General features: G+C 37.8%; 2 protein-coding genes across 3 annotated transcripts in view; both read left to right on the plus strand.

Annotated features, from left to right (window-relative positions):
* The first annotated feature begins 554 nt into the window (after positions 1-554).
* Positions 555-12,422, plus strand: LOC107581320 (extracellular sulfatase Sulf-2-like). The gene is made up of 19 exons (XM_016266834.1): positions 555-615; positions 2,484-2,635; positions 3,098-3,267; positions 4,297-4,447; positions 6,122-6,297; positions 6,384-6,512; positions 7,096-7,161; positions 7,406-7,529; positions 7,631-7,829; positions 8,615-8,852; positions 8,978-9,074; positions 9,160-9,254; positions 9,352-9,414; positions 9,542-9,708; positions 9,833-9,975; positions 10,081-10,189; positions 10,296-10,329; positions 11,081-11,134; positions 11,495-12,422. The coding sequence occupies exons 1-19, from the start codon at positions 555-557 to the stop codon at positions 11,523-11,525; spliced, it is 2,259 nt and encodes a 752-aa protein (XP_016122320.1). The 3' UTR covers positions 11,526-12,422.
* Positions 12,423-13,478: 1,056 nt separating this feature from the next.
* Positions 13,479-26,895, plus strand: part of LOC107561779 (rho GTPase-activating protein 39-like) — a 33,915-nt gene continuing 20,498 nt past the window's right edge. For both annotated transcript variants that reach the window (XM_016246369.1, XM_016246296.1), the window contains exons 1-2: positions 13,479-13,639; positions 23,449-23,916. In XM_016246369.1, coding sequence (XP_016101855.1) covers positions 13,626-13,639; positions 23,449-23,916 — 482 coding nt within the window. In that variant the 5' untranslated portion in view covers positions 13,479-13,625. The remainder of the gene's footprint in view (positions 13,640-23,448; positions 23,917-26,895) is intronic.

A 26,895-nucleotide genomic window follows, 5' to 3' on the forward strand; every position in this document is an offset into this window, starting at 1 on the left:
TAAATTATTCTTCTCACTGGTGCAGCATTAATGAAGAGCCTGTAAAATCACACTAGATTGCTTGAAACGTATCTCTCCCATCACCATGCAAGTGTTTAAAGAATCTGTAGCAATCAGTATGTTGCAATTAACAATGCATTCCTTTTAAGGACGAAAACATCTCCTGTTTGTCCAGCTAGAGCTATTTAAGATTTAACTCTTTTCTCAAGCTGTTGTTTTTATCAATTGCCAGCAATGAGTCCTGGAGAGGGAGAAGCAGGAGAGGAGGGGGGCCCGGGGTGAACAGAGCAGCCAAGAGAATTTAAAACAGGAGACCCCCAAGGTCAGACCTCATCCATTCCCCTGAGAGAGAACAATGACGGAGGAGAGAACAGGAATTAACATGGACTGAATGCAGCTGTGTGAGTGTTTGTGAGGGTATGAGAGGAGATGGTGGGAGAAATGGAAAGAGAAAGAGTGACGAGAAAAGCATAGATGCAGGACAGAAGGCTGTCAAGATGTATGATAAGATTAAAAATACCCTTGGAGAATTTTATAGATGAGATGCTCCAGGGATGAGCAGTGGGAGACCCTCAAGGCAACTCTTGCAGAAAGTTTTGGCTGTTAGTTTGGAAGGTGAACTTTGTGCGATCACCTCTGCCCTGAAGACCGCAGGGTGCCTGGATCTACAGCACGCCTGGCCTTGACTGCTCTGAGGTAAGATTATGAGACTGAGGAGGATGGGATGAATTTTAACCTCTGGAAATCGCCAGAGTCTGTTGCAGCCTGTGTGTTCTGAGCTTTAAGAAAATAAGCTAGCATGGAGCTTCATGAGAGGGATACTTCAATGTGGATTTGTGTTTCATGGGTTGACGCTGTGGGAGATGGCTTTCCTGTGGTCTCAAACAAACAGTAATTCCTATCTTAGCTCATGTTTCCTTCTGAATGTAACCCAGCTGGGGGGGTGTTGGGTTAATGCTGTGTAAAGAAGCTACAAAATCCTCATATTGTATTTGATTATCAGTTATCAGACTTTTTTTGACCTCCTCAGAGGACAAAGAACAACTGCTGTGGGTTTTATCCAGTAATTCTGGTGTGTTAGAGTGTTGTGCTTGTAATGATTTGACTGCTATTAACATCTTGTTAAATGTATAGTGCTGCTTTCACAGAGGAAAATGTCTCTCTTTGACTTCAGTGAATCCCAAACAATGGCACTTTTACCTTTAATTTGTCAAATTTAATGATTACACAATAAATCAGTGGTTTTCAGTTGGTTTGTTATGATGGATATTTATGAGAAAACAGTTCACAATTTACATATTAAAATTCAATTAAACATAATTATGGTTAGGATAGCAAAGTATTAACTTTCAAAATGCAATAGAATGCATTCTATATTATTTATATGTAATGTCAAAGGCTGTGTGATGAACCCAAAATTTGTTATTAATGACAATTATTCTGTCATTTGAAAACCTTTTAAATGTCAAGATTTATTGTAATTTAATGTATTTAGCCAAGGGTTTATTCCCAGGTAAATAACATTTTTAACAATTGTCACTTTTCTCATTCAAGTTAATAATCGTGCATATTATTAATTTCTGGCTTATTTTTCTTTGTAAAATCCTGAATCAAAACCAAATGCACATTCTTCAGATAGTCCCGTCTACCGCATTAAAAACCGCCCCGGCTCTGGCTGTGAGGTCTACACATATGCATCTACACCTTTCCATAACTAATTTGTATCAGACATCACATACCCTCCCTTTTCCAATCCATTAACACCCAACTGTCTTCTCTAATAATGACCCTTTCCTCTTCTAACCTTTGGCCCGTATCATTCACCCTCTTTTTGGCCTGTAGCCCGCTGTCATTAGCATCCACACCAGCTGCCATGTGTTCAACCGAGCCGATCGTTACACTTCGGGAATGAGTTGGTCTCTATGCATCATTAATGATTAATTAATGCCAAGCGTCATAAATAAGATCATTTATATGGACAAGCTCCTCAGTTACTCTGCCAGTGGTGACCAAAACCCCAAAGGAGTAGAAGTGGAGTGTCATTTGAGAAGGAGTGTATGTGTAAGTGCCACTGTCAGTAAACGCCAGTTTGAGTTAATGCTACATATCTGTTTTTTTTCTTTTATTAATAGAAAGTTCAAAATAACAGCATTTAACTGAAATAGAAATCTTTTGTAATATTACAAATGTCTTTACTGTCACTTTTGATGTGTTTATCTATAAAAGAGTGTACTGTACTATGAAAAGATCAAATTTCCTCTCCAAGTCAAATAGACCATATATTGTGAAACCAAGCTGGTTCTGAAATCTGAAGTCCTTGTTTGTGTCATTGGTGAGCAAGTAATGCAATGCTAAATTTCTCCAAATCTGTTCTTATGAATGAGTCATTTTTCAGCCACTTTTAATTTTGGGTTGAACTGTTCCTGTCTTACATGTGTGCTTCTGCCATTTTCTGATCTCAAAATAATCGCTTTCTGTAACAGCCTTCTTTGGCAAGTACCTGAACGAGTACAATGGCTCTTATGTGCCTCCTGGTTGGAGAGAATGGGTTGCACTGGTGAAGAACTCCCGCTTCTACAACTACACACTGTGCCGGAACGGTATCCGAGAAAAGCATGGCACAGAGTATCCAAAGGTTGTCTGCTGTATCTTTTCAAAGAGCATGACTGAACATTGTGTGATGAAACTAATATATATTTCCTACAGTAGTCAGATCTGTTCTGCTCATTCACAATATTTACCCAACATATTAAGGGTTGCACAATGTATTAGTACCATATCAAATGTCGAGCATATCAATTGTCCACAAAATAATACTGTTTTCAACATTTATAATGATAATAAATGTTTATTGAGCACCAAATCAACATATTATAATGATTTCTGAAGGATCATGTTGCGCTGAAGACTGGAGTAATGGCTGCTGAAAAATCAGCATTGCCATCACAGGAATAAATTATATCTTAAAATGTATAAAAATAAAACCCTCAAATTTTCAATTGCAATAATTGTTCACAATATTCCTGTTTTATTGTATTTTTGATCAAATAAATGCAGCCTTGGTATGCATAAGAGACTGATGTTGTTTCTTTTACAGGATTATCTCACTGATGTAATCACAAACGACAGTATCAACTACTTTCGTATGTCAAAGAGAATGTACCCACACAGGCCTGTGATGATGGTCCTGAGCCACGCTGCCCCTCATGGGCCAGAGGATGCAGCACCTCAGTACAGCAGCGCCTTCCCCAATGCATCTCAACACATGTAAGACTCTCTGTTTCTCTTCATCTTGCTTTCTCTCACACACACACTAAGAGAATTCTCAGTCTGCATGAACAGCTTTATGTGGTCTCATAAATCTCATTCAGTATCAATTTTTCAGTCTTCAGCACTTTATCAAATGTTCTCATGCCGTTTGAGATACGACCGCCTAATAAATAATGCTCACTGCATAGTACTGTAGCCACTATTCTCATTTGAACACTAGCTACTTTTAATGAACCAACTCTTATGACTTATCTGATCTTGGTTTATTGCAGGAACAGAGGTTTGATTATGTATTCTGTGTACCGTAATTGTTTCCATAGCGCCTCCGGCAAATTAGTTTACATAGTAGGCTCAAGAGAGATATACAGTGCTATTATTATAATATCATGATTTATTTGTTGCATAAGTGTTCATTCTAAGGTCCCATTAGAGGTATAAACCCCATGGCTGGTGTATGTACTGTTATTTTTGTTTGCTTTGTGGTTTGCTTTTGATTACTCTGCAACTTTTATATTTCATAAAAATTCTAAATTAGCATATGACTTTATCGAAACACAAGCCCTATTACAAGTTCACTGTTATTTTATTGTTTTTTAATGATCATTTTTAGTTGCTCATTCTTAAAGCTGCAGCTGGTATGTGCATGCAATTTTATGCAAATCCAATATTCACAAACCAAAAGATGACAATGCCTTGGCTTATTAAAATATGAAACAGGACTTCAGAATTCAGCACAATGCACAATTTTGCAACAATGACATTTTCAATCCGCAACACCATGAAATTCCTCTGCAATATTATTCAGCAAGTTTAGCACCATGAAGCAGCACACAATGCATTACACACAAAGCTTAGCCATTCACAGACGTTTGTACCCTCAAGATATGCACAAAAATGAGGACTGTGACTCTAAATTCCCTTGGCAACAATGTTAAGTTTTATATATGGACTGTAAAGTGTATTAAAAGAATTTGTAAAATCTTTCAGTGTCGCAGGATTTAACAATTCTGAAAATGTCCCACACAGAACCCCAAGCTACAACCATGCCCCAAACCCAGACAAGCACTGGATCCTGCGGTACACAGGACCCATGAAGCCTGTGCACATGCAGTTCACCAATATGTTGCAGAGAAGGAGGCTGCAGACCCTGCTTTCAGTGGATGACAGCGTCGAGAAGGTCACATGCTAATTTAACAATATAGCACATATACAAAAACTAAAGTGAAGTGAAATGTGGCCAAGTATGGTGACCCATACTTGGAATTAGTGCTCTGCATTTAACCCATCCTAAGTGCACACACACCCACACCGTGAACACACACCCGGAGCAGTGGGCAGCCATTTATGCTGCAGCGCCCAGGGAGCAGTTGGGAGTTCGGTGCCTTGCTCAAGGACACCTCAGTCGTGGTATTGAAGGTGGAAGAGAGCGCTGTACATTCACTCCCCCAACCTACGTTTAATAACACCACTAACATGCTCTCAGAGCAAGTAGTCACAAAATGTAAAAACCTAATTGTCTATTGTTTCTGGGCAATAACAGCTTCACACAATTCACACTTCACACTTTTTTGTAGCAAAGACTTTAAGATATGTGTCTGTACAGAAACTGACTTTCAAATAAACAGTATAACAAAAAAAAACTAACAATTCTGGACTAAACAGCATATTTCCCTAAATTTAAAAGCTCTATAAGTTTAAAGCAAACAAAATGTTTTTTTCTCATCTAAAACTACAGTTTTTAATGACCTAAATTAAAATTGGACTTTGAATTCTGCATTCTTTTTGTTACCTCAATCGAAATTCAAATTTTAAAAGACATTCTCAATTCAACTCGGAATAGCGAACAACATTCTTATACCTGTCCAAATGTGTATGTAATGATAAACTACACAACAAGCATTCTTTCTTTGTGACAGAAGAGGTACAATATCAGTTCCCCTGAGGTGAATCACTATAAAGGGAGCTGATGCGAAAATTTGATGTTAAAGGCATTTAAAAAGTGAAGTGAAGTGACATGTGGCCAAGTATGGTTACCCATACTAGGAATTAGTGATCTGCATTTATCCCATCCTAAGTGCACACACACAGCAGTGAACACACACAAACCGTGAACACACACCCGGAGCAGTGGGCAGCCATTTATGCTGCGGCGGCCGGGGAGCAGTTGGGGGTTCGGTGCCTTGCTCAAGGGCACCTCAGTCGTGGTATTGAAGGTGGAAGAGAGCGCTTTACATTCACCCCCCCAACCTACAACCCCTGCCAGTACGAGACTCGAGCCCACAACCTTTGGGTTATGAGTCCGACTCTCTAACCATTAGGCCACGACTTCCCCCCCAAATAGCTCAATTGCTTGTATTTCACTGGCAGTGTGGCATTCTAAGAGTGCTGGCACTACTCCAATTTTCAGTGTCTCTGCAGTTTATATCATTACACTAGTAGGTGACTGCAAGTGAGTCATTTGAATAATTCAATCAAAAACACTGATTTATTCAGGAACAAAGCAAGAATGTCTTTATGAGTGAGTCAATAAATAATCACAGGAATAAATACTATTACTATAAATACTAAATACTATAAATACTAAATTTTACATTATAGTAATATTGCAATATATATATATATATATATATATATAATCAATTAAATGCATAAGACACTTATTTAAAAAAACATTCAAAAAATCTTACCAACCAAAACTTGAATTGTAGTGTAAGTTATGTAAAGAATAATTGACGACGGGCCATATAATTATTAGAAAATGCACACCTGAGGTGGTAATGTAGAAAAATAGAAATGTAAACAACTAACCTAGATATTGTAAAATGCTGTTTCCTGTTTTTTCCCCCCACAGGTTTACAATATGTTGGTGGAAACTGGGGAGCTCGATAACACCTACATCATTTACATGTCTGATCATGGCTATCACATTGGCCAGTTTGGATTGGTCAAGGGCAAATCAATGCCCTATGAATTTGACATTCGAATCCCCTTCTACCTGAGAGGACCTAATGTGGATGCAGGTGCCATGTGAGTCAAAGATGTTAAGCTCACAACTTCACAGTGAAATGCTAAAAATAACACATTGTTGATTCCATGTTTGTGATCTCCTGCAGTAATCCTCACATGGTCCTGAACATCGACCTTGCCCCTACCTTACTGGACATGGCCGGAGTGGATATTCCCTTGGACATGGATGGCAAGTCCATCCTCAAGCTGTTAGAAAAAGAAAGACCAGTCAACAGGTAATCACTGAATTGTGCTGGATAATGACAGTCTTGTCTTCTGTAGAGCTGGTTTTTAGCTGAATTGAATATCCATAATTGATGAATTTTGCAACATCATCATGTATTTAACGGAATGGAATTGAATTGACATTGAACTGGCTTTAGCTGAAAAACAGCACTGTTGGCCTTCTGTAGAGCTGGTTTTTAGCTGAATTGAATATCCATAATTGATGAATTTTGCAACATCATCATGTATTTAACGGAATGGAATTGAATTGACATTGAACTGACTTTAGCTGAAAAACAGCACTGTTGGCCTTCTGTAGAGCAGTTTTTAACTGAACTTTTTATAATTTATGAACTTTACACAGTGATTGAACTGAACTGACTTCTTTTTAGAGCTGCTTTACAGCAGAATTTGAATTGGTTTCATATTTAAAGAAATTAATTGTTATTTTCCTGTTTATTACTGTGAAGTTGCTTTAAAACAGTCTGTACTGTGTAAAGCACTATATAAATTAAAGTGCCTTAAACTACACCAACATGAACATTTAATTCGCGTCATTCAAAAACCCAGACTTTTGTCTTCATATTCTTTCAGTTTTACCAGGTTTCATTCCTACAAGAAGGCGAAAGTGTGGCGGGATTCGTTCCTGTTGGAGAGGGGGTGAGTACATTTGATCAGGCCAGATGAACCCATGCATTTTTAATTGATCGCCGTATCACAAACTCTTACACTATCGCTCCGAAAAAGATTTTTAACCCCAGAAATTGATTAGACATGGCTCCATTAGAGAGGCACCAGATGGCACACTGACATCGGACACATCTGCGTGTTTCAAATAGGGGCTGTATCTGATTCTTTGCTGTTTTTGGGTGGCACCCTGATGTGATTTCTTTCTGATCTACAGCAAGCCTCTGCATAAGCTAGCAGATGGCAAAGAGGTGGAACAGAATTCGCTGCCAAAGTATCAGCGGGTCAGAGACCTGTGTCAAAGAGCTGAATACCAGACGCCCTGTGAGCAACCAGGCCAGGTAAATATTCACTTTCAATTACACTACATATTCCCTTGATTATTTCCAGTGATTTCCCTGCTGTTTAGTGCTTTCTAACTAACTGCTCCTTCTCTGTGCAGAAGTGGCAGTGTATTGAGGCTCCCACTGGCATGCCGAGGCTGTATAAGTGTAAAGGGATGGCGGGTCTCTATGCACCTCGTGCTTTGAGTCTGATGGCTGCCAACAGGGGACAGATCAATGGAGCGCTTTCCGCATCGTACCACTGTGATTGTGAGCCCACCGTACCTGTCAAGAGGAAGAAGGCACTCACTAAAAAGAGTGAGTCATATAGTTTCACACATTTGGTCCTGAGAGTGTCATAGTGTTCTTGCGCCGTTAGTGGTTAAATCGCAAGAAGGCTGTTTTTCTGTTTTCAGAAAATACCTATTATTATTAGATTTTTTGGTGGATGGATATAAGTGAATCAACATAGTCAAAGTCAAAATGTAAAATGGTTAGTTTAAAGGTGGCTTATAATACCTAAAGAAATATATCTGTTTGGTATCTGTTATTTCCATTTATCACAGTGACAATTGCTAGTGTGGTGCAGGAACCCCTGGGAGTAAGTGATTTGAAATCTATTGTTAATGGGTTAATTTCTTGCTTTTAAGAGTTTGGCACCAGCACGATTTTGTTTGTGTGTGTGAAGAAAGTAATTAATACTTTTATAATACAGTACTTTTCAGCAAGGATGCATTAAACTGATCAAAAGTGACATTTAGAATTTTACAAAAGATTTATCAGTTTCCACAAAAATATTAAGCAGCATAATTGTTTTCAACATTGATAATAAGAAATATTTCTTGAGCATCAAATCAGCATATTTCTGAATGATTAGAATTATTTCTGAAGAATCATGAGGACTATACCACTATATACCTGTGTGTGTGTGTGTGTGTGTGTGTGTGTGTGTGTGTATGTATATGCACCTACTCTTTTCAGTGCAAATGTCTCCATCTGGTGGTTGAATATATTCATATGCATATATGATATTGGTATGATAGCAGTTTGAGAAATAATTCTATAGGAACGTTCTGTAAGCAGTTTTTCAATGTTAATTCCAGAGTTGAAGACCAAGAAAAGTTTACCGCATAATCGTTGGGCACGTTCTGTCTCTTATCACTTGCACTCAAATGTCTACACTCTGGACCTGGAGAAAGGCTACCAGCCCCTCAACACCAGCCTCATGCTAGGCAGAAAGCAGGCAGTGTATGGAGAGAATGTAGAATATAGCGGAATGGGACCCACAGACAACAACTTCAACTCCCTCACGCCACCTGCTGCTCTTAAAGTCACCTACAGGTAAAACACAGATAGTCCGTTACTGTGTATGATAACAACTAGTATCAGTGAAAATCTAATAAGCATACTTACTTGATTAAAACCTAGATAGACAACTGAAAAAGGAACTTTACTTTTTTGTTCAGATGCTCAATACTGATGAACAACACAGTCAGATGCGATGGTGGATTATATAAATCTCTACAAGCATGGAAAGATCACAAACTACACATTGAGCATGAGGTAAGATTATGAAGTTGTTCTTAAACAATATGAATAAAAACAAACAACTGATTTTACTATTAAAAAATGTTTGCTCTTTGAATAGATTGAGACATTGCAGACCAAAATAAAGAATCTCAGAGAGGTGAAAGGACATCTAAAGCAGGTTCGACCGAAAGAGTGTGAATGCATCCAAAACATGTAAGCCTCCACCTTTACACAAAAAAGGTTTTCATACTTTCATTAAGTGTTGACTTAATCACACATTTGACATAATCGTGTAATGTTTTCTTTAAAGGTATCAACACAACAATAGGGCACTGTTCAAACTCAAATCAGGCCGGATGCATTCTGTCAATAGGTTTTCATTCATCATCTGTCATAAAGCTGAAGGAAGGCACACTAACGCCTTATCACTAATGTTGCAATCTACAGTTGACTGTTGATTACTGTAGGTAGTGAAGATATCTGTTCTTTTAATCTAGTAGAAAGACCTCCAAAGATAAGAAACAGTGGCTGATGAAAGAGCAGAAACGCGGGAAAAAGCTGAGGAAGCTCCTGAAGCGCCTCCGTAATAATGACACTTGCAGCATGCCAGGCCTCACCTGCTTCACCCATGATAACCAGCACTGGCAGACCGCCCCCTTCTGGACAAGTACTGCAGAGCATAGCATATCACATCATTGTTTTTTTCATATATCACACAAAACCATATTTAATATGTTTGCTTAATTAAATAATGATGTGATTTCACTTATATTATCTTTTTGTGTTGTCAGTGGGGCCATTTTGTGCTTGCACCAGTGCCAACAATAACACTTACTGGTGTCTGAGGACTATCAATGAGACACACAACTTCCTATTTTGTGAGTTTGCCACTGGCTTCCTAGAGTATTTTGATCTGAACACAGACCCTTATCAGGTAGGTCTCTTTTAAAATCTCTTTTAGGCTTTTTTCGTTTTTAAAGAAGATTTAAAATAATCACGGGGACCCCCATCATTTCCACTCGTGTTATTTTCTGTGCAGCTGATAAATGCTGTGAGCACACTTGATCATGATGCAGTGAATCACATGCACCAGGAGCTCATGAAAATGCGCAGCTGCAAAGGTCACAAAGAGTGCAATCAGGAGACAGGTGAGTCATGCCACGTGATGAATGTTTTGGCATTGATGTTCCATTTCAACATAATACCTGTAAACATACAATCTATAACCCATTGACACATCATTATCTCTTATAGGTGTTAAAGAAAGAAACTCTTTGTACGATTACAGGTATGGCTTCATTCCTGTTTTAATGGCTAAATAAAAAAGATTATTATTAATACGTGTGTGTGTGTGTGTACAACTGTTCTGAAATGATAAGGGGTCCGATTTTTTTAAAGAAAGTAATTCATATATTCAGCAAGAGAACATGAAATTGATCAGTAACCGTAAAGACATTTATAATGTTACAAACAATTTCTATTTCATAAATAAAATAAAGCTTTTTCTATTCAGCAAAGTATCATGGTCTCTAAAACAACATTTTCAACATTGATAATAATAAGAAATATTTCTTAAGCAACAATCTGCATGTTAAAATAGTTTCTGAAGGATCACACCGAAGACTGGAGTAACGACTGCTGAAATTTCAGCTTTGACATCACAGAAATAAATTCTATTTTTAAATATAATAAAATAGAACAGTTATTTCAAATTGTAATAATATTTCGCAATATTACTGTTTTTACTGTATTTTTGATCAAATAAATCCAACCTTGGTGAGCTTAAGAAACCTTTTTAAAATTCAAAATCTTATATGTTTGTGTTATCATTACAGTATTTTTTAATTATTATAAAGTATTTAACTATTAAATTTAATTATACCAATATATACTACTAAATATAAATATCTACACACACACATACACATATGTTTATATTTATTACTACTATAAAGATTTTTCTTATTTATTTCTTAATATATTTTTTATCTTATCCATTTCTTATCTTTGCAATGTTTTTGTGTTTTTGCATGCTTCAGGCCTCTTCATCGTCGAAAGAGGCCAAAAGTGAAGAAACCGTCCTCCAAATCAGTGTGAGTTTGTTGTACACACCATCTGCTTAATATAATTCAGCCAGCCAGTTATCAGCCCTAATCCTCAGTAGCCCTCTTCCTTCTGTCACACAGTGTATGTTCATGCTGTCTCTCGCTGCATGAGCAGCTTTTCAATTCTCCTGACATTCCTTTAGATGCGCACGTGATGACAAGAGTCCTTCATTACTGATAAAAAAGTGTGTTAACAGAGTACAGAATGGTGCAGAGCGTCCCACTGCCATAATTGCACATTGTCCTCATTTTGTACTTGACTTTCTTTTGTCTTTATGTTGTTCATATTCTGCTCAAACCTGAAGTTCTGTTATCAGAACTAAGATTTGTTATTGTTTGTTTACTCAGGGGCCAAATTTGGGAAGGATGGGTAGGTTAGATCTGTCTCTACTATCCACTGTGAAGGATGCGCAGAGGTGAGGAATGTGAACCGATGAACTCCTGACCCGAGGACAGCAAGTAAACTCTGCAAACGTTTAGCTGTAATGAAGTGTGGAGTTGTATCTGTGTGGTCATCTCAGTTTCTCTCTCAGTGCAGTTCATTAATGTTTCTATACACATTTTTTGATTCGCTACATTTTTTGTGAACTTTTTAATGAAAGACTTCAATCATGGAAACTTTTTTACCATAATGGACTTTGATGGAGATGAGCAAATCTCTGTCCAATAAAGCATGTAACATTTTGTGGCTAAGATCGATCACCTTCACTGATCTCATAAGACGAGAAAACTCATATGGCTCATCATCAAGATATGAACCTGTCATCCATTTTTCAGTAAACACATTACTTCTTTATCATTCCTGTAAGACTGTGGGACTCTGATACTGTGTTAAACGCGGGGCCGGTGTGCTCTGACCTCTGCTGCTGTGGATATTGTAATATTACTCTCAAAGTGAAAATCCCAAGGAAATGTCATAATACTTTACACATGTTGTGCTATAATGATGTTAATGTCACCTGCAACCTATGTGATTCTATTCATGGAAATATTACTTTTTGGAACATGGTGCTATTGTAAGTTAACACGTGGAACTGAATGCTGCATAGTATGTATTTGAATGTATGTGCAATTAATGTAAATATTAGAATATTTTTACCAGACTGAACATAAGTGAATTTGTCTTCGTGAAAGGAGAGCACCCTCAGTCTAACAAAGGTTTTACGTTTCATTTGAATGCACTTATTAATAACATCCTAAACAGTGTTTGAGTAATGTGTTATAATAGTTATGTAATTTCAAATATTTGTGTAGTTGTCGTCATCATCAACCAATTCCTTACTTTTTGCTGTTTTCCTTTGCCTTGAAATTTGGAAAACAATGAAGGTATAGTTGTTGGTGAATAAAGTGTTAAATACCCATGTGTACTTCTTTTTGCGGAGTTTTGTCTCACTTGGGACGAAGAGGATTCAGTAAGTACTTAAACGGAAATTAGGAAACAACTAAAACCAGCCTAAAACTAGTTTACTGTTCTGTACTGGTCTCTCCGCCAGGTTGGCCTCGCTGTTGGCTGTTTAAACCAGCTATTTTCAGCAGTGTTAGGAATTTTCTGACTTTTTTATTTATAAAATAGATTTCTGTGGGTGTGAATCTCTATATAAATGGATTGTTAGTGGATACTATTCTTATTATTTATTTTACACTGCTATCAAAATAAATAAATAATAATTACGTTTTACAGCCAGACTGACTGGAGACCATTTTACTGACAATAAATTGGCAAAAAGGGGCTGTTAAAATTTTTTTTGTCTTTGAATCAGATTAACTCAAAAACACTGATTCATCCAGTAATGAAACAAGTAAATCGCCAGTGAGTCATTGAATCATTCCATTCATAAATTCAGTGAGAATTTTAGTTGTCTAATATTTTTTCTTCAGAATTGTGAGAGAACTACAACCTCCATTAAAAACAGTCTCATCTAGAATCGTACAGCTCTATTTTGCACACAACCAGTTTTTATGTAGCCAGATGATTTTTGTTCATTTTGCAAAAAGAGACAGAATAAATATCTTGTTTTATATCTAAATGTTTGATTTACAACATGTTACCTTGTTCGCCAGCAGGTGGCGCTGTTTGAATAATCCGCTATAAAAACCCTTCAGTCAATCAAACATATGAATCTAACTCCACCTGAACTTGCACCTGTCGTGTAGTATAACCCAACACCTAAACTCTCCAAAGCATGTAGTTTGTTTTACTAAAGTTTTTGGGTGTCACAATTACTCAGTGTTACTCTATCTGTGTGTGTAGGTGGTGGAGAGAGAGAGAGAGAGAGAGAGAGAGAGAGAGAGAGAGAGAGAGAGGTGCCCACGAGACACCCCCAGCAATCCGGCTCACGCGCGCGCAGCAGCATTTGTGACTCGAGGCAGATCACGAAGCTCTCGCGCAGGACGTCCTACAGACCTAGGGGATAAAGTGTTACCTTCTTTACCCTTTCCATTTATATTTTTTGTGGTTGAACCGTACAATGTGAGGAGAATGGCCGGGACAAGGTAAGTTTCAGTCTTTTTTTTTTAAAGAAAATTAAGCAAGTTTTGACACGAGGGGTTAGCGCGGTGTCTCTTAAACGTTAGCTGCTCAACTAGTTTAGCTCTGTAAATTAAATATTACTTTACAGGAAACTGCAAATACAACTTAATTTGCTATAAATCGCCTATGAGTCTGTATGAGGGAAAATATGGAGATTGTGTGAATGAAGCGATGATTTTCCCACGACTTCACGACTCGCGAGGGTTCAGTCATATGTGATATTTTGCTCAGTTTGCTGCTGTCGATTGTTCAGTCGTGTCATTAAATCAGCATCTATGCTGGAGGCCAACTGTTTCCACCACATGTATTTGATTTGAATTGACTTCTACTGTAAACACTCGCTATCATTGGCTGTTGGCTGATCTTAAAACATTTAACAAAACAGGTTTCACAACTTTGCCTGACATTAGTTTTTAAAATAGCAACATTTCCGTTTTTGACTTAATCACACCATTACCTCTTTTTAAGCTTTTAAGCTTAATTTAAATATTCAGATATTTAAATAAATAATGCAGGTACTATCAAAGTCAGCCTTCATCCTGAAGGTCTTCTAATATTTCACTTGCTTTGAGTTCAATAACATCACACAGGCTCTGGTGAGACTTTAAAAAAAGTTTTATACATAATTGTAAATTAAGTAATCGTGTTTAAAAAAAAATTCTGTCACAACCATGATATTTACAAACCATCATACAAAATATAAAAAAAATGTTTTAATTGTTTGTTAGACAATTTCCCCTCATTTTAAGTTCAACTATATCAAACAGGCTCTGGTGACTTTTATTATTTTTATTAAATAGTTTAAGGTAATTGTGGGATTTTTCTGTCACAATCATGATATTAACACTTTTTATAAAGATTTTGTTATGAAGGTATTTTTAGATAATTTCCATCATTTTAAGAGTAGCAGGTCAGTGGCACCCAACACCATAGGAAAAATTAGCAATCTGATACACAAATGCTATGAAAAATATTTTGTTATTGTTGAATTATATTCTGTGTGGCTGTGGTGACAATTCAATAGATGGTGCTTAAAATTAGAAACCATCCTGTATGCTCAATTCATTCATACACTAAAGTGCGGGATTTGTCCATATTTAGAATAAATATGTATGGCATAATGGCTCATTCTTTTTGAATCTGAGTGTGTAAACAAATGCACATATGGTTTTATAATTATAATTTATTATATTATAATTCCTTGATATGTAAACTATACTTTTTCAATTTTGTGTCCCATTTTGTTCCAGTACTCAAAAATCAGTGTTGGATGAGATAGTGAATCTGGTCTAATTCACAAGTGTTATATTTAAAGCTTCTCAATATCGGCTGATGGTTACAGGAAACCACCAGAACCCTCTTTGATATCCCACAAAACCTTTACTGTGGTTAGACACACTGAAGTCACATAATGTGAAGTGGGGATACATGTTGCGTTTACTGGTGCTGCGCTGTCAGAAAAACACAGAGCATCTGTTAAGCACAGGGTTACAGATGTACGAATTAATTAAATTCATTAAATTAAAATGTAGTCTACACTCTTTTTCCACCCTGAGCTTAATTATGACACAGATGCTGAAGTGTAAATAGATGAAAAGAGGTGGTTGAAAGATTTCAACTGTTTGATGTAACACACTACCAAGCTTTGATCAGCCATAGTATTGATGGCTCTCTGTTCCTCTTTCCAAGTTCCCCGTTCAGAAGCTGAACAGGGGCATGACATTGGACACGTGATGCTTTTTGAAGCCACGTCTCTGTATGGCTGAAGTTTGAAGCTTGTTTAAAATGCTTCAGATGGTGTTGTAGATTTGCACTACTCTGAAGAAACTCTAATGTGATTAGAGACCGTTGATGGGCACTTTTGTGGTCTGTTCCAGCTTTCCAGTTCCAGCTAGTGAGTGTAAACGTATGTTTTGACTAGCTATCTTTGATCCAGAATGGGATCTCACAATAGGATGTTTTTCCCCTGTTTGCATGTCTGGTACACAATAGTGTGCAGACAAAGGGAGGACGTAGCATTGTGACAGCAGTTTAGCACCAGTGTTTTAACAAGACCTTTGAGCTCAGTGTGAAAAGCATCCAATGGCCCGTCTCCAGCGTGCCTCGCGGGCACAACGAGTTGCTTTTCTATTCCAGTTTTGTTTGTTTTTTAGTCAGATGTAGTCAGATGATGATGCTGTTCTTTTGTATCAATGATACACCGTGAATCAGTGCGTCACAAATAGTTATGTGGTTTTTAAAATAATACAGTGAATTTCAACTGTCATCTGTGTCACATTTTGTTTTTGTTGGTCTGGCAAAGACATTGGCACTTTTGAAGGTGCATTAATTTTGAAAGAACTGTACATAAAAAATTTTGTTAAGTAAAATGCCTTAAGTTGGCATTTAGTGGAAATTCATCCTATCCTATTGATTCATTTAGGCTATTGAATGATAATTTTTGGGGGCTGATTTGGTTAAGTGATATACTAGACTTCTCCAATCATTTAGTCCACTAAAACCCCTTTCTTCCAGTCTGTCAAATTCACATTCAGATCGGCCTCAAATTAACAACCGATGCATAGCCCACATTCCCACCCTCCTTTTTTTTGTCCCTATTATTTTGATCATCTATTTTATTCGCGTCACAATATGGATCAAGCACAGATCAGGCACTGTTTACAAGTAAAAACAGTCCAAAACTGTTCTAAACAAATATATTTGATGCGGAAGGACAAGAAGGCATGGACTTTTTTATTATTTAATTCAAAACCAGCCTGTTTGCATGTTGCCTGCTTTACATGCCAACATTAATGGGCCAGCAAATAACAGTTGGATTAACAGTTGCATTATTTATTTAGAGTCTTTTGAAACACCTTTATTAGTATTAGTGTTATTTGAATTGTTTTATTGGTATTAATTAGCTTTCTTATATCTCATCTCCTGTGTTTGTTCAGGATGTCGCACTTAAAATGCAGCTGTTGACCCCACCTTGACAATTTGCACTGTTAATGTGCTAATCTTTTGCAAAACTTCAGGCCTTTAGGCAGAAAGCATTATTTTTATCTTGCCCTTACTAGGACCTCCCTACTAACAAACGTTAACAACTCAATTAGTTGGGCATTCGGGGTAGGGTTGTGGCGGTGAGGAAGTTTTCCCACCGGGTTAATCGACGTGTGACAACACCGGTATCACCATGAGGCGGGGGCGTTCCCTCTTCTACTTGCTTTCCTTCGCTTTTAAATAGCTTGTAAAAGCTGCGTGCGCATTTTACTTTCACTTTCAAATAGCGGCAATTCGGCGTAAAGCAATTGTTCGTTTTTAGTTCGTTTTAATTTTCCCTCTATTCCTCGCACACAAAGTTTAAATAAAGTAAAAATCAGCAAACAATGTGGAACCAATTAAATAAAAAACAAATGTTTAAAAAAACGTCCAAAATCACCTTAGATAAATGGCAAAAGTCAACAGACTTTTTAAAATCCCAAATATTGCCAAGCAGGCGCTTTTGCATCTCGTTTCGAAACTAAATCATCCGCCATCATCTTGTCTGTCTCACCTCACCTCACTCTTCTTGTCAGTCAGCTCGACTCGCTCTCCTCACTGGATAAATGAAATCTGATCTGTGATGCGACTGTCGTTCGGCACGCTGTATTGAGCAGCTGCATTCAGATTTTAATTGTAGTGTCTGTTCTTTTACTGAACTAAATTATTTTTATTACTATAAAAAATCTAAACGACGGTGGGGGTCGGTGCCGCGGTGGGCAAGTGACATAACCGGTGTTGCGGCTTAACACCGGTATCACCGTCAGCACCGTCTATCGAGGCAAGCCTAATTCGGGGCTCCCATTCCCATCTCCTAGGAGCTCGCTTTTTGACAACATTGTCCTTTGAGGTGGTTAGGTGACCTCTGACCCTCCTCCCACCCAGTCACCCAGCATGACCCTCAACACTTGAGAGGAAATTTGATGTGTTGAATTTGATATTTTTAAACCCTTAAAGTAGATGGTAGAGTTTAACTTGTTGCCTGTGTGACTCTTACCGGACACGTTATGATAAAGTCATCATGTACAACAGGAATGGTCAGCTCAGGGAACAGTTAATCTCTTTTTATCTTACTGAATCTTTACAGTTGTCTCTGTATTTCAGAATGAGATGTTCATTCAAAAGAAGTATTGATACTGACGTTGACAGCTGGTAGTAGACAAGCGACTCTGTATTTAAGCGCACATCTATGCTGCTAACTTCAGTGTTTCTTACCCCCTCACACATGTCCATTCATGTCTCACTGTTGCTGTCAGTGTGCTCGTTTGTCCTGAATAAGGCCTTTGGCATTGTGTGTGTGTGCATGCCTGCAAAAGGCGGGCTTGTCAGATTTGTCCCCTCTAGAAAGAGGATTTATTGTTTTGCTAACACAGTTGCTGTTTGGCAGTTACAGACTTCCCGCCTGGAGTAGAAGTTTCCGGCAGCAATGTCCACTGAGACAGGAAGTAGATCAGCAGCAGTGCGGACAAAAAAGCCATATAGCACATACAGGCAGTGCATCATCCCAATGAGGTCAACTTTTCTTGCTTTATATAGAAAGAATTCCCGGAAAGGGGGTTGTAGTTCAGCATCTCAGACCCCTTATCCTTACCCCAAAGCCACACACCCCCCTTGAGGCACGACTTGCATTCTGATTGGGCACTGGTGTCGTGAGAGCTTTAATTGTAAAGGGGGTTGTTTCAAATGAATAGAGGCTGATGGTTGAGCTAACAATGCTCTCCATTGTCATGTGCCCATTATCCATTAGTAATGGGTGGAATTCTCACGTATTGTCATGCATATGATACTGACTTACTACTGTGCTTCTCTGAACCACAACACTTGAGTACTATCTGCTTTATTTATCATCATCTCAGGAAAGGCAAGAGACATTAGCCATATGATTTCCACAATTACACTGCATACAAATTTTAAGATTCTAAAACGAGATAAATTTACTTCATTTATTTGAAAATTACTCACTTAAAAATAAATGAAGGTGAATTTTTATTTCATGCCACCTTTAAACATGTTTAGATATTTGTGGCAAATGAGATTTTTTTTTTTTGCATAACTTTAGGAGTGTTTCACCATCTCATGATTATAAACAAGAACTGTAGATGAGTAATACCTGTATCTGTGGTTTTCTAACACCGCACCTCTTGACAAGCTGTCAGTGTTCAAAAGTGTTCAACAACTTGTTTGTCACTACATTGCAAGTTGTTCGGTTCAGATCTGTACACACTTGAAATCCACTCCATCAATGAATAGATATTTTTAAGAAATCCAGATATTATAATTTGGAATTAAATAAAACCTTAAATATATGACATTTCTTATTTAAAAATCTCAGTAAGCAGGTTTTTAAACAGACAGCTGTCATAGGATTGTATTTGTAGTCATTTTTAGCTCTAGCTTAAATTGACATCACTTAAGAGCACCATCATAAAATAATGCTGAAGATCTGGTTTTGATAGGGATAGGCTTATTTTCTTATGTCTCATTCTATTGAATGCTGAGTGCCAGTAGTTTTATGTTACTTTTAATGTAAACAAACACAAACAAGTGATTTGTGTTTTTTTCATCTCACATTTGTTAGTGTAGAATACTCCGACCATGCCTAAATGGCCAATTTAGTCTGTCTTGTTCTGTATGATTTAACCATGTCTATTTAGCATTATTATTCTCGTCTTTTCTGGTTTTCAGCCATTTATCAGAACCATTCCTGTAACTAGTCTGTTAACACAAGGCCAGCTATATCAGTCCTGACGAGTTACCCCCAAAGATAAATGAAGCCAGTATAGGTCTGTATAGCCAGGCGAATAAAAGTGAAACAGACGGGAGCAGCTGTACCATGACCTCTGCTGATGGAGGCCTAGTCTGCTCTTTAAGATGAGCCAAACCAGCCTGCACCTTTATTCACTACTGTGAATCAACCACATAGCCTAGGAACTAAACCCTGTGTTTAGTAGCGTGGGATAAATGAAGCATTTGCATGTAACATAGAGGGAATAGAAGAAAAGTATCCATCCATTTTCATTCAGCTATTGTCATTCAAATATGTGTGAGTACAGTTTGTGCATCTAACCTTTCCTAGTATCACTGGAATGAGTTACCTTACTTAAGAGCCACAGAATTCTTTTGACAGGTGCAGCAGTTTGTTTTTTGTTGAATAAACGTGCACTGCACGCTCTTCTCTATTTCAGAGGCAGGGCAGTGTCTTTCCATGTGTGTTCTGTTTGTGGAGCTACGCCTATTGTTTGCTTATGTGTGTACTCAGCTGACTTCATGCATTTGTGTTTGAGAGTGACATGGCATGTTTTCTGTACTCGAATGCAACAAATATGCAAGTTAAATTAGTTGAAGGCCATATGTTTGAAATAGTTTAAGAGGTGACCACTGATTTCAGGTTAAACCAATTGATATGTTTTAGTATATCAAAGGAAGTAAATATTTTTTTCTTGCCACACCTCATTGGAACTACGTTACGCTCAGGTAGTTACATAGCCCCACCTGTCACACAATTTGCATGCCATTCCACCATATTGAATGGCATTACATCACCTCAACCCCCTTTCATCGGTTATTCTAAGGATATTCTTTTTTGGTAAATAATCCTTCACAGGAACAGTTTATTTGGAGATAAAGTGGCTGTGTTTTGCACTTTCAGCTAGTTAGAGTTCTAATAAGGTGTCTAAGTCAAAGGCAGGTTCTTTTTTTAAACACGTTGGCTCGGCATGGCCAATGCTTGTCAAGTGTCAAACTCAGAATAGTATGTTATTGTTTGGCCTGGCGTTCAACTTTATGAGGGGTAATTGGCAGCCATAAGACTTTGGCACAGAGAATTGTTGTTAAAGTTGTTGCATTTTTCCTTTAAGAGTGGTCTCGGTTAGTCTAAATCAGAAACACCTAAGGTGGAATTTCAAAATTGAGGCCCTAAAAAAAGCACTGAATAAAAACGGCATTTGGCCTTGTTTTGGAATAATGAATTTAGTCCATTATGTCGTTGTTTTTCAGTGCTTGGAGACCAGCCATTTTACAGGTATTTTTAAACAATGGTGCACATTTCTAGACTTCAGGAATTTGAAAAATAATTTCTTTGTTTTATGTATTAGGAACTTATTTGACATATTATTAGACACTTTCTAAAAATATTTCTCCATACAGAACTAGGGTTAAAAAGAGGGTGAATAGCCTTAACATCAGACTCCCTTGAATATTGTCTCTTTTTGGTGGTGTTACTAAACAGATTTCTAATGCCCAGGAATAACTGCTGGCAGAGAATAGCTTTTGCAGAACCAGAGTTAAGAGTTAACTTCATAAGTTTATTATAGACAGGAAGGTAACAAGATGAGGATATGTACTTATTTTTGTACAAAAGGATTTTCTATAATGAAAAAAACATCAAACAACATTAATTATTTCTATTATTAATTTTACAATTTTGATTTTATTCTGTGAGTTTATTTTTATTAAAGGATGGAGTTTTTTCTCTATGCATGTCAAAAAAACTCAACTCTTATATATGTGCTTTCGTATTTACCCAATAAATACCCCAAGCAGACCACTCAACCACATGCCTGTCTGTTTGATTTTCACAGTGGTCTTGGCAGTCAACCATATTGCTTTCTTAAATTTTTTCACATGTATGCAAATCTGTTTTCTTGATAATATAATGGCAAACATTTGAGTTTGATGAGGAAGAATTTAGTCTTGAGGATTCTTTTGCAGAAACCGAATGCCTCTCTTGAGACGGTGCGAATGAGTTAGAAAAAGGTGGGTGGAGTTCAGCACACAAAGGCCTCCAGTTTAACCGCTCTTCAATTACACAGCTCCCACCCATAAAGCTCTTGATCTGGTAACGAGAAATAGTTTGTGCAGAATAGACACTACAGGATAGAATTCTTTGTGATCAGTAGCATTGCCAGCTTTACCCATAATACATTTTTTCTAATTGTCAAATGTGCACACACCCTTAGGATTAATGCATCGACACAAAACCAATGCATTTCCTCAGCTCAAACGCTGTTTCCCTCAAGGCAAGGCTCAAATATGTAATGGTGATAATGAAGGTAAAATGAAATGATTGGTATATTTGAGACAGATGGTGTCCCAGCATGTCTCTGCTGAGAGTCAGTCAGGTCTGTTGCTTTGCGTTTCCCAGCTTACCTGGCACCATCTGTATCGTAGTCTCTCATGGCCACTGTATATCTATATTTGTTTTTATGAAGATGCAATGGTATATTAACAGATTTGGTACTTGTTGCTTTTTCAAATGTAAAAACCAGAGTAATAAAGAGAGTTGGATTGCTTTGTGTTACATTTCGAGCACCTTTGAACAGGTGGGCTGACTATTTCTGATCCTGAGCTACAGCTTGGGTTGAAGCCCAGGGAATAAAAGGACATATGGCTGTGACAACGCACAAGCACACTCTTCACTATCTGAAAAGTGGTATAGAGGGCACATGGCAGGAGAGAAAGAGCACACTTGTGGTGTGGAAGCTGGGCAAATGTTGACATGCCTCACTGGAGTATCATCAGACCATGCTAAACAGCTGAAGAATTGAAAGGATAATTTACAGTAGCTGTGTCTGCACGTCTAGACATCTGAGACATAATATCGGCTTAAACCACTTAAGATAAATATCAGTATTTTGACTCTCTCAGATTGAGTCATAGCAAGCCGTTCGCTGGTTTAGGTGGCAGAAGCAATCTCGCCGCCTGGAACAGCTAGTCTTAAATTCCCACATGGCTTAAATTAGCACACTCTGCACTACACTCTACACTCTGATTCTCTGCATTAGGAAACTAGATCAAAAGAAACATGATAGGTTTCTCAGAGGGGCAACATGACCCAAATTAGCTGCATTAGAGTATTTTTTGTTGTTTAGGCCTCCATCAGATGTCACTTTCTCCATGGAGTGTCCAAGACAGAGGTGTAATATAATTGGAGATGTCCAGCATGGTCAGAATTTTTGGTACGAAGATTAAACATGAATAGATAAAACGTTCACAATATGATCAATAGTATATACTTGGAGAACAAAAGGAATAAGTCTGCATGAAATGGAATTTTTCTGTGATATTAGTCACTGTGCTTGGTTACAATTTTAATGTCAAGTATCTGGTCAAAATTTGTTTTTAAACTTTCTACATCTTAGTGTCTTTGTGAGTGTGATTCCAAGACGATTGCATGGTCTTTAGTCCCGCCTTTTTTCCAATCCTGTCATCTGTAAATATTTTAGCAGTCACATGACACATGACTTAAAGAGCTCAGACCATGACAAGCGCATCTACTACCAGATGGGAGACCTGACGTATCTCCCGATACTCTATGTGTGTGTGTGTGTGTGTGTGTGTGTGTGTGTGTGTGTATGTGTATGTATGGGAATACATGTGAATGCTTTCCAGCTCACAACTTTGTTTCGTCGGTATCTGCAGATAGGATTAAGGATGTGCTGAGCCAGCATTTCTGAGCATGCACTCTTACACATAGCGAATCTCTCTGTGGCTTTGGCCTAATTCCCTTGATAATACATCCATCAGATTACACTTAAGAGATTGACCATGAAGCTCGGCCTGTAATTTATAACAGTTCAGCTGTGCCATTTTGTTGAGTTGATTTGATTGACTAGGATTCCAATGTACCATATTTTGTTTGGAAAACAATCAGGGTCAATATTATGACAATAAATGTGTTTTGCTAGCTTTTTTGCATACTAAAATGAAATATGATTTCAATGGTGATAATGCTCTGTCTCTTTCTCTTCAGTGCTGATTGGGTGGAAATCCTTGAGCCTCGTTCGCAAGAGCGCATGTACGTCAATCTGGCCACGGGAGAGTGTGGCTGGGACCCACCCACCGATGTGCCCGTCCGCCAGGCTGATGGCAACCAGTGGTGGGAGCTTTTTGACCCCCAGAGTAGCAGGTTTTACTACTACAACTCGGCTGGCCGCATGACCGTGTGGCACAGACCTCAGGGTGCAGATATTGTCCCTCTGTCTCAGCTCCAGTCCATGAAACGCAGCAATGTGTCCGAGCGCAAGGCTGATGGGGGTACTAGGGAAAGGCAACATGGGACTCAGTCCACAGGGAGTCAAGATAGACGCACCCCTCTACCACCCATGGAGCCCTACACTAAAGAGCCAGAATGTACCAGCAAAGAGCCTAAACAACAAGAAATGGACAACAGACAGAAACCAGACATCCACAGCGTAGACAACAGCAAAGACTCACTCAGGTAGGCCTCTGGGCTTTCTCCCCATGTTATCTAGAGTGTAGCCGTTATGGTTCCTCAGAAATAACTGGCCTTAACCAGAGACCAATTATCTTCAACTGCTGGAATATCACTCTGATTTTCCCTGAAACTAAAGAAACTTCTGGGCTCAACTGGCATCACTTGTGGCATACTGTTGATTACCCAAAAAAAGAAAGAAAAATTCTTGAAAAAAAACTCAAATTCAACTTGAAAAAAACAAACAAAGTTACATTGAGGAATGGAAGTAAATGGGGCCAATTTTTTTGAGGATTTAAAGCAATAATACTTGTGTTAAAAAAAAAACTTGTGTTAATTCTTTTTAAAACTTGTGTATTATTTGAGCTGTAAATCGGTTTTAAATAATTTTTGCAGTTGTTGTAGGGATTATGTGTTGTTATTATGCCAACAAAGTTGTAACATTGAAAAGTTTAAGCACATATTTCACACTAAATTCATGTTAACACATGTGTTGTTAATGTTCTGTGGCTATACTATTGAATTTTACAGATTAGTCCAATTCACCCTGAGCAACATTTTTTTTTAAGTAAAGTAGGCAAAAGTGGGAATTTATTTGTGGGAATTTAAATCAACATTATGTCACAAATCCTTTCGATTGAGCTAACTATTTACTGAACACATTTATTCCTTTAGCATTTGTTGCTGCTCTCCTTATGTTTGTCATGTACTCGTAAGGCAGTCATTTAGATAAATTGCTTCCAAATGTGAAAAGTTGATATTTCCTCATAACCCTTATTATCGAGTTCTTAGTGAGAGTTAGTTTGTTTCTTCTCAGACCCATCAAACCACCTTCATAACCACATTCCAGTCATGCCAGCTCTGTTTCACCTGGCACTGGGCTGTGTCTCTGTTAATTCAGTGCCTTATGCTTTACACATCTACAATCCTTTGGCCATTCATTCTTTCCTAAAACAATCTCTGGGCCCCACCAGAAGAAAGCCCAGGGAGAGCCAAACCATTGTGGTTCGAACGTGACTGGACTTTCCCCATTTCCCTCAAAGAAAAGCGCTCTTGAGGCCATGGTATACATTATCCAGCATATACAGTGGTTCTTTCTATTTCAGGGAAATGTTTAGCAGGGCACTCGTTCTTTCAAATCCACCCATGGAAAAAGAGTTAATGGAGTCCAATATCTTAACTGCGGGATCCCACTGTAGCTTTGGAGGATTTTTAAATATTGTGGCTACTTGTGGCACGAGCTACTTGGTGAATGGTGAGTGCTATGAAGAACTGTCCTCTTTCTTTGCTTTAGACACGCATGACTGCTGTCTCTGAGAGGCCCAACATTTTTAACCTTTTTGTAAAACTAGAAGGGCAACATATTTTTGGCCTTTAGGTAAAACTAGAAGGGCAACAAACCACTCATCTCCCACCTCCTGGCCTCCAATGTGTTTCAAACCTCTCAAGCAACCGTACGGCTCTCTTGGGAACCCCACACGTCTAAGCCTCCTTACGGATGACTCACATTTTTCAAAGGTCATACGATGTGCCCAAAACAATGGACAGCTGTGTGTGAGAGAAGCAGAGACCATAACTATAGCTTTATGAGTGCATTGTGCCTAATTTAGCAGTATGATAATATCTTAGTTGTTTTCAAATAACTTTTGTGGGTTGTGTGTAGGGCTGGGAGATACATTGAATATTCATGATACAATATATGCCACTGTTCAAAAGATTTTTTTTTTATCTTTTGAAAGAAATTCATACTTTTATTCAGCAGGGATGCAATAAAATGATCAAAAGTGACATTTATAATGTTACAAAAAAAGTATTTCAAATGAATGCTGTTTAACAATAATCAAATAATTCTGAAAAATGTCACAGTTTCCACAAAAATAATAAGCAGCAAAAATATATAAATATATATATTTAAAGAAATACTGTTTTTACTAATAAAGCCTTGGTGAGGCTTATTTCAAAAACATTTTTAAAAATCTTACCGACCTCAAACATTTGTGCACTAGTGTATTTGTGATTTTGCGGGCAACATAAATCAGGCTGCTGTTTATGGTTGTATTGGTAGATATAGATGTTATTTAGTAAAAAGCGTTGCATGCCTAGGTTATTTATACCTAAACATTTTACTTCATTTTACTAGTTTTTAATTCGCACACCAAATACATTTGGTTATCGTGGAAGTTTGATTGAAATTGTTTCCTCTGAAAAATATTGAGATATAGCTATATCGCATAGCCCCAGCTGACTTTCAGAAATCATAATTCAGGCATATAGTTCTGGCTAGTGAAGATTTCAAATTATATTCTATGAAAAACTAATTATTTAGGTATATTTCACCCATGGAAAGAAGCTATTTTGGCTCTTACCGTCCATGTTTGCTTACACCAGAATAAAGCAAGGTAATTTTGCTAAATTGCTGTGTAATAATTATTGATCTGTTGTGGCACGTTCTTTGTTACTGTTTCATGCCTCAAGGAGAAGGAGTCTCCAATAACGATTTCCGTTGTTTTGTTTGTCCATCTAAAAATAAAAGCTAGGGAGTGGTCATAAAATATCAGCCTGACAATGATCCAAACAGCACCATCTGTGTTATCATATGGTGTGTGTGGTACAAGCAGCTTTCCCTGATTGATGAACAAAGTACTAAATCTGGGAGTCATCACACCGCCCCTCCAAGACGCAGTCATAGTACAGACAAGCAGAGCTTGACTCAAGTCAGAGAGAACTCTGTAAACATGCTAACTAACCCCTGGAAACAAACATTTACACGCTACCACACACATACAATGTGATCCTGTTTAAATGATGGATGGCTGGCAGGGATGAAGGTGTTTCTGTGAAAGTTATTAAGTGTGGAGAAACAGGAAGCTTACTTTTTCCACATCTGCACTAGAAATCACAAGGGTTCATTCAACAGTGTCTGTGTTATCTAGCATTCAGCCGTTTAGTAGGTTACCATGGCGAGAAGATTGGTGATTAGGACAC

Source organism: Sinocyclocheilus grahami, unplaced genomic scaffold, assembly GCF_001515645.1.
Source record: "Sinocyclocheilus grahami isolate Dianchi unplaced genomic scaffold, SAMN03320097.WGS_v1.1 scaffold3.1, whole genome shotgun sequence".
Taxonomy (NCBI): domain Eukaryota; kingdom Metazoa; phylum Chordata; class Actinopteri; order Cypriniformes; family Cyprinidae; genus Sinocyclocheilus; species Sinocyclocheilus grahami.

Bases quoted from the DNA above. Each gene is read 5' to 3' on its own strand.
- LOC107581320 (XM_016266834.1), top strand. From the start codon at position 555: ATGAGCAGTGGGAGACCCTCAAGGCAACTCTTGCAGAAAGTTTTGGCT. The intron at 2,636-3,097 runs GTTGTCTGCTGT...TTTCTTTTACAG, and splicing joins ATGGCACAGAGTATCCAAAG to GATTATCTCACTGATGTAAT. The intron at 9,709-9,832 runs GTACTGCAGAGC...TTGTGTTGTCAG, and splicing joins GACCGCCCCCTTCTGGACAA to TGGGGCCATTTTGTGCTTGC.